This window comes from Triticum urartu, chromosome 4A (genome assembly GCF_056163025.1).
Source record: "Triticum urartu cultivar PI428250 chromosome 4A, HENAU_Tu73, whole genome shotgun sequence".
Lineage (NCBI taxonomy): Eukaryota > Viridiplantae > Streptophyta > Magnoliopsida > Poales > Poaceae > Triticum > Triticum urartu.
The window spans coordinates 460,431,678-460,445,743 of record NC_141876.1 but is presented as its reverse complement, the minus strand read 5'-3'; the positions used below and the strand labels follow the sequence as shown (position 1 = coordinate 460,445,743).

The following is a 14,066-nucleotide window of genomic DNA, read 5'->3' as shown; positions in this document are numbered from 1 at the left end:
TGCCAACTCATGGTTTGAAACCATAAGACTGCTCTTACACGCCACCTCTTATAGTGGATACCCTCAAACATAGGACGTCTCATGGAAGTAGCAAAACCACTCGGGGTAAATTGCCTATAATAAGGTTTTTGGATTGTTGGAAATATGAGCAGTTTACCATATGATTTTATTAACAGAAATACTAGATAAAGCATGACTAATATAGCAGAGATCAAGCAAGGCATGCAATCTGACAGAGAGAGGGTAAATAGCATCTGCATATATGAACTAGAACCAAACAAATCTAGAGTAGACACTAAAGCAAGAAACTGTGGCAGAACTTCAAACAGAGAAAGTATGAACACGTACGGTACAACAGGGGAAGCACTGGTCTTGGGGTCGGGGTCCTCGCCAGCCATGTCGTCGAAGAGGTTGTCGTTGTCGGGGAAGAAGTCGTCGTCGGGGAAGTAGTCGTCGGAGTTCGAGGCGTCCGTGACGAAAAAGTCAGTAGTCGCGTAGCGCGCTCCCCAAAAACCTTATCACCCTTCTCCCGTACAAGACTCAAAGAGGTGGGTTCCGGAGGCCTACTGTCCCGACCTGCGGTGCATGCCGCAAGCCGGGATGGGGAAGATTGTAGCAGCAACGCAGTGCTCAGGAACTTGGTGGCGAGAGGAAGATGGTCTTCTCATGTGTCTCTCTAAAGAGGAATGACCTCTCTTATATAGGCACAGGAGAAAGAGGCGACGAGAGGTGAAGCAACAGATAGAGACGAAGCGAACAGGTACGCCGTTCGGATTCAATCTCCACTACAGCAAAAACGTTTCAGCTCCCGTGTGACCGTCTGTATATCCGTCGTGCGTGGCAAAAATTTAAACATCGGCTCATTCCCGCAACCCGCGGCGCGTCGTGGCGAGGCGGGTGGAGGAGAAGGAGCGCGCGTGAATGTCTCTCTTGTTCTCATGCTCATACATGTGGGGAAACATCCTCCCTTATAACGAGGTTCGACTCCCACCAAACTAGCAATGTGAGACTAAACTTTAGTTCCACCTCTTGCCTTGCATGAATGGGCTGCATGGGCCTTTAGGATTTATTAGGAATTTCTGAAACTGCTATTGGGCTGGCCCAAAATAGACAAAATTCCAGCATTTGCCAATGTGTGTTTATCTATCAATGTCATATTTGTAATTCAAATGATCAAGTTCTTGTAGAAAAATAAGTGAGAGAGGACCCTACCGCCAGCAATCACGGCGGTAGGTTCTCACATTTACCGTCAGATGCCTGGCGGTAGGCTGTGAGAACTTACCACATGAAACACCCCATTTGTTGTGACAGACCGCTGCCACGCCTGGCACGCCCTACCGCTGCTAGGTGTGGCAGTAGAGTGTGAATACCTACCGCAAAATAGTCTCATTTTCTGTCATAGCAAGCTTGCGCTCACGCAAGCCTAGCACACCCTACCGCCACCCTGGCGACGGTAACTTCAGCTACCCTACCAGGATCTATTCCGGCGATAGTGCAGTTAGGACACGTCAGATCAGAAACGGTTGGTTGACGGGAACTGTCTTTAACCTACCGTCAGGGTCCCGGCGGTAGGAGAAGGGGCAGCTCTAAAAAAATCAAACCGAGGTCAGATCCTGTAAAACTATGTCAAAAAAGTCAAAACACGAAATTTTACCTCCGACTCCGAAATGTCCAGCGAGACGTACTTATACAGTACTAAGCGTTGGATCAACGCACTACTAACTGTCCCTGGCTCGGACACGGCTTGAAGCTCGACCGCAAGACGGCTTGCCATATCAGGTATCCACCATATAAGTCGAGCGTATCCAGGAGAAAGAGCGTATCACCCGATCGAGTCTGCAATCTGCACTAGCAATGGCGTCCCTCGCGTTGATGCCGAGCTGGTTGCGCCGCCGCGCGCACGTCCCGTCCCCGGAGGAAGCGCGCGAGATCGAGAGGAGAAAGAGAAAGGAAGAGTACGATCAGCTGATCGCTTCGCTGAGGCCGCGACCACGCACATGGCGGACTCGCCGGAGGGATCGCCGCGAAGCGCTGGCTAACGAGGCCGCGAAGCGGGAGTGGGTCGAGGAGCAGAAACGGCTGATCGCGGAGGCGAAGCAGCGATCAGGCGGCGTTCCACATCCCTGTTGGAACGATGACGCGCGAGACAGACACAGACGCAGGATGCGGGCGGCAGTGGAGGAACTATCGTCGGCTTTCGAGGCCAAGAAGAGCCAATGGATGGCCGCGCATAAGCGATCGGGGCTCGAGGAAGCTCGGCGGAGCAGCACCGCCGTGAAGGTTCACCCCCTCGCGTCCACGGAGGCGCCTTTGAAGCCCGTAACCGCCGCCGGGAAGAGCAGCGCGGCAGGGGACAGCGAGTCCGGCCGCCGGGTGGAGATGCACGAGGCGAAGGCCATCGAGCAGAAGCACCTGTGGGGAGGCCGCCGCCGCAGCGAGGAGTACTATGCCATGCGCCGGGAGGTACTGAGGAGAGACCGTGCCGCCCTCGACGAGATTACAGAGCCGCAATCTGCATGCGCGACGAGGAAGAAGGAAGAAGATCGTATCTGTCCGTTCTGTTCTCGGCTTCTCGCTGACAGGAGATAGATAGAACGACCGACCATGTTCGGTTCGCAGCTTTGTCCTGCGGTTGTAATCAGAGGTTTCGTGTACCAAGGGAATCAATTCTTCTTAGTTCATCATATCCTACTAAACTTTTGTCCATGGTAATCTTTAGCTTTGTCTTGGATATTTTCACCCTTGTCCTCGATCGTCCGCATGGATATTTTCACAAAACAACTTTTTTCTAGGCCAATAACAAAAAATATAGAATCAACTAAGGATTCAGTGGAAATGAACAGATCAACATACGAGATCGCAAGTGCAGTTGCTGGGCATGTATATGTACTCCCTCCGTAAAGAAATATAAGAGCAATATAAAAGCGTTGACATCACTAATGTCAAGAAACAAGACACCAGCAGTACTTTCGACAAATAAACACACAGCAAACAAGCCGCTGTCATGCGGCACATCGTATGGTAAGTCCAAATTTACACTAACGGGGAACCTCTCCCAGGCGCAGAAGTGCAGAACTCACATTAGACACACAAATCATACGTGCACAAGGTTAACATTGACCTCTGCAGCCTCTAATTCAGCAGCCTCATAAAATTCACAGAATTTTCAATTCTTCAGTCATATGCCAAACCCTTGCATATACATACGGCGCGAAGTAAACATACCCTAGCAACAGCAACACATCTTAGTGGTCGGGTAACTGCTTTGTTCCTGCTTACTGCTACCAAAATATCAGCGCAGCCGAATTCTTTATCCAGAGTTCTTGCTAGTACTATATCGGCTATGAGACAACATTCCTTCTGGTCACATGCCATAGAAAAATTCTCGATTCTTAAAGAAAACAACTAATCAGAGTTTGATCTGATGCTACAGTGAAACAACTAATCATATGAAACTCCTCATTAGTCACTACTGGCATCTTAACTGCTTGCGCATATTACTTGATCACAGTTGATGTTAGAACACAATGGTGCACTCGATCAAAGGAGGCATGCTGAAGAACTTGCTGCACATGACCACTATCATTTCGACCATTGCCTTTGCTCGGTATCAGCACTAACAAAGTAGACATCCAATTCATCACATAGTTGGACTACACAATCTCTTGGCCCTCCATGTCCTTCCTGGTGAGTGCCGATACTTCCAAATGGGCATTCAATTACCAAGCATGCCCTCATAACAAATGAACATGCCATTCGGGTAGCATAGAAAGGAATGACTCTGGAGCAGCTCTTCATCTTATCATTGCCCTCAAAACAAGACAAGTCTAAGAAGACATGTTGGACGGACTGACCAGCAACCATGCGGAGCCATATTCTATCATGACTAGAGGTATTGCACAGAGACATGTCAAAGGTCACGCCCACGGGTAATCCATAAGCGTATGATAACGGATTTTCAGAATCTGTATCCCGGGCTTGCAGCACAGCAGTTGTAGCATTAAGCATTTCAAAATCTCTTGCTGGTTTTAGATCAAAGATATCAAGAAAGGTGCAAATGTTGACAATAGGAGTGCCGTCGATAAAGTTACCATCAAACACTTTCTTAACTTCTTTGCTGAAGTCGGAAAGCTCATAGGATCCATCGGCACACAGACCATCAATGTGATTAATTATCCAATGCAACTTATCTAGCACTAATTTTGAACATGTTCCAAACTCAGACAGTCTACATAAAATAGCTAACAAAGCAAACTCCAAGACTTGAACCTCCAGTTCTCTATGCAATCCAGCATAACAACATTTCATCCTTCTCACAGATGTATCCAACTTCTCAAGCAAAATATCAAGTGATGTGGGGCCAAAAGCATGAGAATCATCCAACTGAATGAACCACCATATTTCAACAATGAGCTGTACTGCATCAAGATAGTCGCATACAAAGCTCAAGACCGCACTAGTTGATCCAGAAGAATTTACAGCTAAGATATTGACTTCTTCTTTGCATGTTCTATAATAAAGACAATCAAAAGAAGTTGAAGTAATCACAAACAATAGCATGAAAGATTGGTTGCATGGGAAAGAACGGAATATAATAAGTCATACCTCAGAGTACTTTGAACTTTTCCTATACTGCACGGCTTTATCACAGCCCAGGCTCCTTTAACTGTTTCTAATATGAGCCTTGTCGATTGCATTATCACAACTTCATCTAAGTACTTGGTTGTTTTTCCAGTCGTTTCTACCTGTGCATGAGTTCCTCCCACAGTTTCAACACTGAAACATTCATAATCTCCACCTTCTACAGACACTAACTTCTTTTCCCAAAACTGCATTCCAGCTTGATGATACAAGTAGGATAAGAGTGAATCCTGTTCATCTTCGGCTAGTGCACACGAGATCATCCCAAATAGGGGAATTGCATGTGATAATATAACTGCGGGTATATCCAGTTTTTTGTCTTTATCATCATAAGCAGCCAAGACAGAAACCATTAACAATGCTTTGATTCTAGGTTTATCCAAGATCAGCTCTCCATCAGATGCCATATTGATCTATGTCATAGATAATACAGCATCAAGGGATATAACAAAACTTCATAAAAAATCCAAAAGAAATGTTACTATAAATGTAGCAAATGAAGATATTACTCTACCTACGCATAAAAACAAGTCCGAAGTCCTTGTATGTTAAGAATAACAAAAGGCTAAAGTGAGAAAATATGGTTGGTCAGTGGAATTAATATTCAAATTCTTTTCACCAAATTGTTTGCTTATGCTCATTCCTCAAACAGTTGGGCCTAAGGAGGATAAGCAGGAACTTAAATAAAGCTGATTTTAATATGTTAAAAGTTATTTGCAAACCAAGTGTGTGTGCATGGCATGCTGCTAGGTGTTCTTTTTTGCTATTGGATCTAAAGAGAAGTGAGACTGTACCTCACATACTGAACACACCATCTCAGGTCATAATACCCCTAAAGAGAAAGGAAATTACGTGTGCCAGAAATTATTCAATGATAATGCAGTTGAGAAAGACACATCATGTTAATCTGCAAACTGCTGTCGGCATTTCTTTGAATCAGCAAGATCCCTAAACTAGTAGTGTTGTGATGCATCCTCTGTTCATATGATTTGGCTCGCACTTCACATTGATTTGGGGCAGTTTGAGCACAGAATAATGTAGGCATGTTCCTCACTGACAACCCTGCCTATTGTTTTAATATATTGTAGGCAATGTGATATCTAGACAGACAAACCATTATGATGTGCCAAAGGTGTATGAGGCTATGAGCAAGCAGCGGTGTGTTTCTCCTTACAAGTAGGCTCTGCTTTAGGCTTTTATTGCATAATAGATATGGTTTTGTGATCTATGGTCTTAATTACAAAAGCATGCTAGCATATGGAAGAATGGATAGTCTATTTGTTGCTCTTACTGATTTGGCTACAAAGAGGAGATCATCTGGAGTGTATCTATCTGCTGTGGACTCAGACACTATCATTATCACCCTACTAACAGATTACCATTTATAGATGATGCTCTATTGGTGATTTTGACTTTTCAAAGGAGTTTCCCTACAAACTCAGTGATTACGTGGCATACATATGCAACTTCTGTTCTGATAGAACTATTTCTCATTTTTCTGTGAATCTACTAGGTACACATCTTGGTTGAACTTCGTGGAATTTTGCAAAATTTGCTTACTGAGTTAGATTGCCCATATCAAGCAAGTTACAGTAATTTATTTGATTTTTTTTTACCAATGCTCCATTCTTATAGTATACTAAGATATCCATAGATACTCTTTTCACACACCTTGTGTTCGGTTTATGATATTTGTACTCCACAGAGAAATCTGCATGTCCACGCTTGATATCACCCCCCACCCTGCTGTGACGCTGAGCCACCGATCACGTGGAAGAAGTCAAGAAGAAGGGAGTGAAAGGAGAGACTGGGAGGGGTAGGTTAGAAATGCAAGCCACTTTGATACTTAGATGAAAACATGATGGATTGTTCGCAGACTAATAATTAGCCATCAAAATGGATGTTTCGTTTTGATGCAAACAATGGTTAACATTTGTTTCTTCGTAGAAAGTTTCCTGCAGATTGCAATGCCATTGGTGCCTCTGAAGCTAAATAAATGTACATGAATTGATTTCCATGCTAATGTGAAAATGAGGCATAATCTGCTTACTTTAATGTAGCATGTAGGTCAAAAACAACGTGACTCCTTGATTGGAAGATGTGTCTGTCCAAACTAGTTCCATTACGAAGTTATCATAACTTCATTAATACCTACAATTAAAATGTTATCATTATACTTGCGTCTATAAATACATATGGTTTGGTCGTTATTATTTAAATCTTAAAAGTTCTTGGTTCATATCCTGCTTGTTTATAGATACGTGACTCTGTATAGAAGTTGTGTCTATATAACATATATGTCTCCCTATGAAATTTGATCATGTGTTTGAATGGACAAGATCTGGTCTACTAAGATAGTATAAGATGGAACAGAAAGAATCTAATTAACAAAGATGAAAATAATTCCATATCTTCTGCAGTTACTGCAGCCCAATCTTCAAGGGATTATTTTTCCAATGTTTGACTATATTGACATATCATTATCTTCTAATATTTTAATTCGAAAATATTGGTTTCTCTCTCTCGATCAGTAGCTGGATGTAGTGTGCAACCTATGTAATAGGTATGCTATGTGCAGCCTTTGTGATAGACTTGGCTATTCATGTTCCTACAACTATTACTTTTTCTCATCCAGTTGGTAGAGATACAGAAGACCTATAAAATGAGTTGCCATCATGGCTTATACTTAGTACGTGACCATATCCTCGCGAATTTTTGTTTCTTGGCCTTGATGTAAAACTGTAAAAAGTGGCGGCCCAGCCCATGCCCGGTGCAGCTAAAGAGATATTTGGAAAAAGACGACAACCCAAATAAAGAAGATACAATGTTGGAGAAATGGAACACTCTGGTGCACTCTTGAGGAAGGTTTTAAGGGAAGTCGAACAAGAGGAACTATGCTGCTCGCTGCAACAGTATCAAATATCAACCTTCTGAATGATGGAAGACAATGTCTCTTTGACAGCAAGGGGGCCTTTGAGGGGAGGAAGCCTAAGGCTTTGATCTGATGTATTCTACTATTCTCGGAATTTTTGTAGTTGTTTCCATGCTAAACTGTAAGCACCTCTCGTTGTAGAACTCAAGTCTCAGCTCCAATGAAATTTTATCATCTAACGAAAGGAATCTCAGCTCGTGCGATGCCTGCTATACTGTCTACTATGATCTCTATTTTACAAAATAAATGAGCTACCAGGACCGCTCAAACAATCTGCTAACAGTGATCACATGGCAACGCGACCACAAATAATCTGACAGAGTGCGTCAAGCCATGCCTTGGGTATTCTCAAAATCCAAATTTTGGAAAAAACACGTACCATATTGTGGTCTCAAACTGTGGTTTCAGTCTTACTACCTCCGTACAGGTTTATTGGTCCCCTTTGTAATTTGTGTCAAAGTTTGATCAAAGATTTCATTTAACTAATAAAAATGTTAATGCATGTCAACAAAAATTATATCATTGGATTCGTATTTGAACATAGTTTTCAATGATATAATTTTTTGTGACATGCATGAATATTTTGTTAGTTTAATCTATGGTCAAAATTTGGCACAAAATACAATGGGGACCAATAAACCAGGAGGGAGGTGGTACATTGATAGCAGAAAGTCAAAAAATGGGAATACATTCTCAAATGAGGGAGTATACTTCTTTCCCTCACGAAACCTAGAAAAACAAATGGTAAGAACTTATGATAAACTATGTGTAGTCTTCTAAATGTTGTAGACAAGTGTTAGATATCAGCAAACAACTGTAATGACATTATATATTTTCCGGTCTATAAAAACCTGCAGTAACTCAAATTTGTACTCGCCAAACAATGTTATAGATTTTTCTCCTTTTTGTTTTATTGACTTGCACTTTGTTGACTGTTGCCATCTCAGCTGGAGGGGTAACGTTTCACGCACCAGCCGGTTCACCCAAAAGTCCGAACTAATTGAGAAGGTTGGGCGAACCAGGTATACTTCAACAGGAGGTACCATCTTTTGTCACAGGTTTGGGCATCATCGAGTGGCCGATCCCATGCACTATCAAGCAACCAAACTTTGATGTTCACATCAGTGCAAAGCCCACATAATCAGGTGTATCTTATAGGATAGGTATTACACAGGGCTTCAAACATTTGACTCATGAGGAGAATGTATATTAATATGATCTTCTAAAAATATATATAAATTAAATATGCTCTTTGCCTTCCAGATTCAGTTGTCCTAAATCAAACTGTAAATATGCAACACATCCTTAAAGTTACTTGGCTAAAAGAGAAATCTACAGTTGGGGTTGAGTAGACTTCATCGTTACAAATTACTTAGCAGCCTGCAAATATAGATGCATTCATTGTTATTATTTAAGGTTGATGGATTGGAATATTCTCAAACTCCATACAACTGACAGAAAATAAGAACATGGGTACACCCTACCGAATTGAGATAGTACCTCCTTTCTAGTATATACCGAACTTGAAAGAACTGCGCAAACAGAAAGAATCAGTGCAGCAGCAATACTGAAAGTGAAAACATACATTTATATAGAACATTAGCATGTAGATAAAATTGGAAGTAAGCAATGGAGAAACACCTCTTTGGCTAAATGTTTGGCTATATTGGCTGAAAAGCTCCCATGATTCTTGCCAATGGAAAACAGAACGCCATATATATCTTGATCCTGCATATAATAAATATGGTCGCAACATAGAAGAAAAGAGTCAGTTACCACAAAATTGAAGTCATAGGCTCAAAGCCTCAAATAATTATAGAGTAAGCAATATCCTATACACTGAATGAAACTCAAATTAACATTTAGCAGGATAATTGAGGCTTTGTGTTACATTGACTACACGAATAATTCATCTAGAAAATGTTCAAGCAAAGATCAGAATTGCAAAGGGGGGGGGGGGGGGGGGGGGGGGTAATTGTGAGACATGGTGATTGTTCTGCACTAACATACCTCTGGATTTTTCTCCAGACCTGCAATGAGACCATCAAGTGCAGATTTAAACATTTGAAGTTTAGGCAGATTCACTGACCCTAGGATCTTGCGTGCTGCATTTTGAACTACGACATTGGGATCCATCAATATGCCAAGGAACTGCAAAAGCAACAGGAGGCATAAGATTACCAAATTTAGCATCTAGCACAGTTAACTAAAAATAAAGAACCAATTCATACATCTAGCTTACACGAGATACATTATATTGATAATTAGTACCATGTGCATGTGCTTCTCCTGCATGCTCAAACATCCATATGTTGCCATATCAAACAGCGGCAAAGTTTGCAGTCTAACTGCTTCTGTATCATCATTCATCATGTCCATCAACAAGTCCAAGGCCTTCTGTGCATATTGGTTTGAAAGCTTTGCAAGAGCTCCCCGCGTTTTACATGCAACTGTTCGGACCTGTAGGGAGAACATATAGAACAATAAACAAAAGACACGGGACGTTAAGGGGAATTATGTGGTATAAGAGAATGACCTGACCTGATAAAATTCATCTTCAACCCCATGTGCAAATATGCCAGCAGCACAGGGGGGTGATAATTTAGGTGGTAATTTTTTCCCTTTGATGCTAGAGGCACTCCCAGTGTCAGTTTTTATGATCTTCTTAGACAGTGACTGAAGCAAAACACCTTCAGATACTCTCTGCATTTTGGCAAGTGCGTTGAATGCTTCAATTCTTACTTCTGTACACATGTCCCTAGCCATGGAGCTAAGCTGAATAGAGAAGTCCAGAGGGCAAACAAAGCAGTTATCATTACAGTGGTCAGTGGAGTAAAACTTGCTTACAAATATTAAATGCACAAGCATGATTAGATGCATCTTTCTTATTGCGTGCATCACAAACTGCATGTTTCAGTAGTAAATCTCATTTGCCATGAGTACTTTCACCTTGTCAAAAGGATTTCTGGTGATAAGAACAGAAAGGTAAATTGCCGAAAATACAGGTCTTTTCAAGTAAAAAACAAGAACATCGCTCCCAGTATCAGTTATGGGCATGTCGTATAACTATTCATTCCAAACTTTAGTAGCCTGGAATTGACATATAGAAACAGAAGTATTAGGCTAAATAAAAATGTCGGTATCACATTAACATTAGGCCCACACTCAGCTAGTTGATCCTACCGTTCATGAACACCAAATCCAGCGCGAAATGCAAACCATACCTGTAGGAAAACCCGGTCCATTTGGTCACCATCACCACCCAACTCCTTTCTCATGGCAAACTTTTCCGCACAAAGGCCAACCTATCCACCGAAGACAGGAGATCTCCTCAATTCCTCATATGTAACTCTCAAAAGCATACAGTAGCACAAAAGAAAACATAAGTACCCATAAATGACAAAATCTCACCAATCGCACAGCGGCCAACCTGATACCCTCGTCCTCGTCCCTCAGCAATTTCTCCGCGCAAGCGTAGCAACACTCCACAACCCCGCCGCCGGCATTCACCTTCTCGAGGACCGCAGCGAGGCCGCTGAGCGCCTCCGCCCGTGCCAACGGGTAGAGTCCGCTGGCCATCGAGACTAGTGCTCGGATCTCCATCTCAGGGTCAGCGCCTGAGCTACTGGATGCGTGCGGCCCCATAAACCGAGCCCGCTTGGCGACGGATGGGCCGGGTTCGGAAGCGGCGAGGCCCTCGTCCATGAGATTCACGGCCTCATAAGCTTGGAAAGAATTTTGCAAAACCCATATAAGTATATTTCTTGCAAACTAAAACTAATAATCTCTAGCAAATTAAAATTAGAACTGCATGCTGGTCGCATATTACTGTATGATTAAATTTTCAGGTCTTTGTAACTGTTATTCTGATATCAGCACAGACCTGAAAAGAAGTATCAATTTCCATATAGCTGAGAATTTAAAAATTAAATAGCAACAATGCAGCTGTATGGATTGAACTCCTCCTCGAAGTATATATGCATTTAGATTTAGTTACACATGTTCATTCCAGCTAACTTTTATCCAGATTGCTTAGGACATTGTCATCCAAACAGTTGATGGAAAGAATTTAGCGCAATACTACAAAACACAGGAGCTAGCATAGAGTTTTGTAAGGGGCATATCTATGTTTTCTTCTCAACGGTAGTGGCCGCCTAACTTACTTTACAAAATGGACAAGGATAATGGAAGGATGGCCTTGTGCCCTTTATTCATGGAATGGTACTAATCAATACTCATCTACTGCATAAGTTTCTTCATGGTTTTTTAGACTATAATCCTGACATTTTTTTGCCTCCCTAAATCCTAATCCTGTAGGGCAGTGGCGGAGCTAGCATTTGACATCAGGGTGGTCCGACCCCTCAATTTTTTTTACAAGAAATATGACATGTGGGTGTTCTAATAGTTACCAATATCACATAGAAATAGATCAATATGGTCTTATAAACACACTAAAATTCTCAATTAAGTTTAAGTTTTGCATAAAGAAGCATACATAGTACATACTATATGGACCATAGTACATACCTTGAGAAGCTCGAAAAGACTATGTTTCTCGCCTACGCTTTTGCATTGCCATGAAAGTAGCAACTATATGGTCACATTCGACATAGACACTGTTGGTTCTTGAGTTTGCTCTTCAATCACAACCAAAAATACACACAAGTTCTCTGGCTTGCTCTTCGGCCACATCTTACATATTCATTGCCTTCTTCTTCTTCCCTATCTTCATAGCTTCTCTCTTAGAAAGAGAAACAATGTCTCCGGCCCTCTTCATTCTTCAAAAATTCTGCAATAAAATTTAGTTTCTATCAATAAAGCAAATTGAGGCAGAAATGATGTGCAAAATTATGTATGTGTTCATCAATTCATGATAGCATAGTGCAAAAAAGCAAACCCTAAGTCAAAAATAGGGGGATTCGGTACCTTAAATTGATTTGCACACTTGTTGCGATGCTGCCGCCGGATGGCCGGAGACTGGCTGGTGAGCGGCACCGACGGCGACGGGCATCGGCTTTGCAGGGAGGGCAGAGGGGGCGGAGGCAGGGGCGGGCGGGCGGCAGGGCCAGGCGGCCGCGGCTCGGGACAAGGGCAGGGCAGCGGCGCGGGGGAGCGGTGGAGCCGAGGGGCAGGGGTGCCGGGCGGGAAGGGGAGGCGGCCTGGGCTCGGGCCGGCGACCGGCGAGGCCGTGAGGAACGGCGGCGCCGCGGAGGTGAGGGCGTCGGTCGTCGGGACGAGGGCGTCCTCTGGCTCGATGTGGAAGGTCGTGGCCTCGTGGGCTGTGGCTGAACGAGGGCTGGTCGCAGCGGGAGAGGTAAGTATTATTGGGCCATCTTTTTTTTTGGCCCAGTTAAATATCCATAGGTATATAGGCTGCTCCAAAATCCCCGGGTGGACCGCGGCCCACCCTGGCCACCCTGTAGCTCCGCCCCAGCTGTAGGGCATTGCTGTCTGCTACATGGTCTAAATGAGCACAAGCCTTGTGATTGCTGAGATCAACCATAGAATCAAAAGAATATAAGATCACAAGTTCGCCGGTGTATTGGCAGAGGACCTACCAGCGGTGGTGGAACTGGACTGCCGCGGCGCGGGCGGTGGTGCCCCTTGTGCCTTCTCCATGCGAGAACGGCCGACAGCGTGCTGCAGGTAGGCCGCGGAGGGGTGGACCGGGAGGGGGCGAGCAGAACCTGGCAGTAGGCGGCGTAGAGGAGCAGGAGGCCACGAGGAATGGGGCAGGGCCGCGGCGGCGGAGGGGATCTCGAGAGGGCTACGGCGGAGGACAAGACGCCCGCGGAGTGCGGAGAGGGAGGAGATGGCCGCGACGCAGGAGGCGCAGGCAGGGAGCGGGCGCGGCGCAAGACGGCAGGAGATAGCGGGAGGACGAAGGAGTAGGGATGGCTTCCGCAAATCCGCCGCGCTGGTTTCCGGCTCCTCGTGCAGAAGCAGAACTACGGGTGTTTTTTTTGAGGGGGTAAAACCAAATTATTCATCAAAAGCCACAGTTTGTGGGATAGAAGCAGGGTTATGGGGTTGGCCCAACCAAACGTGGCGCCCCGACCCTCTACTAAGAGAAAACTTGGCTAATTTATGTGCTTCCATATTGGTTGCACGGCCTTCAAAAGTAAAAGTACAATTAAAGGGAGATGATCTACAGTTGATTTCATGAACAACTGCTCCGTTCTTCCCCATACTTCTTCTTCCAATGTCAGAGATAGCTTGTTTTGAATCTGATGCAATCACCATGTTCTGAATGTTGAGATCTTCCGCCAGAGCAAGAGCTTCTCTACATGCTATTGTTTCCAAGATCAGGGGGTCCTCCAAACCTGCTATGACCAACGATGAGCTTCCCATATAGTTTCCCAAGTGATCGCGGCAAACTGCGGAGGCAGAACCACCTCTGCCAGCTCGGACCCCCGCGTCAACATGAATTTTAGCAAACCCAACTGGGGGTGCCTTCGGTCGAGCGACCGGTGCTTGCCTTGCAGCTCCCGGC

At 44.0% G+C, this 14,066-nt stretch overlaps 1 protein-coding gene across 3 annotated transcripts; it reads right to left on the bottom strand.

Moving 5' to 3' along the window:
* Positions 1–3,097: 3,097 nt before the first annotated feature.
* On the bottom strand, positions 3,098–12,876 carry LOC125552089 (protein SIEL). Of its 3 annotated transcripts, XM_048715557.2 has the most exons (11): positions 12,500–12,876; positions 12,101–12,362; positions 10,985–11,298; positions 10,798–10,878; positions 10,115–10,348; positions 9,845–10,033; positions 9,584–9,724; positions 9,215–9,301; positions 9,058–9,105; positions 4,606–5,054; positions 3,098–4,510 (listed from the first exon to the last, which is right to left on the bottom strand). In XM_048715557.2, exons 3-11 carry the CDS (start codon positions 11,276–11,278, stop codon positions 3,583–3,585), a joined length of 2,451 nt encoding a protein of 816 aa, XP_048571514.2. In that variant the 5' UTR covers positions 11,279–11,298; positions 12,101–12,362; positions 12,500–12,876; the 3' UTR covers positions 3,098–3,582. The 3 variants fall into 3 exon arrangements, with proteins under 3 accessions (XP_048571514.2, XP_048571515.2, XP_048571516.2); XM_048715558.2 differs by lacking the exon at positions 9,058–9,105 and having other exon boundaries at positions 12,500–12,875; XM_048715559.2 differs by lacking the exons at positions 12,101–12,362; positions 12,500–12,876 and having other exon boundaries at positions 11,004–11,130.
* Positions 12,877–14,066: the final 1,190 nt, after the last annotated feature.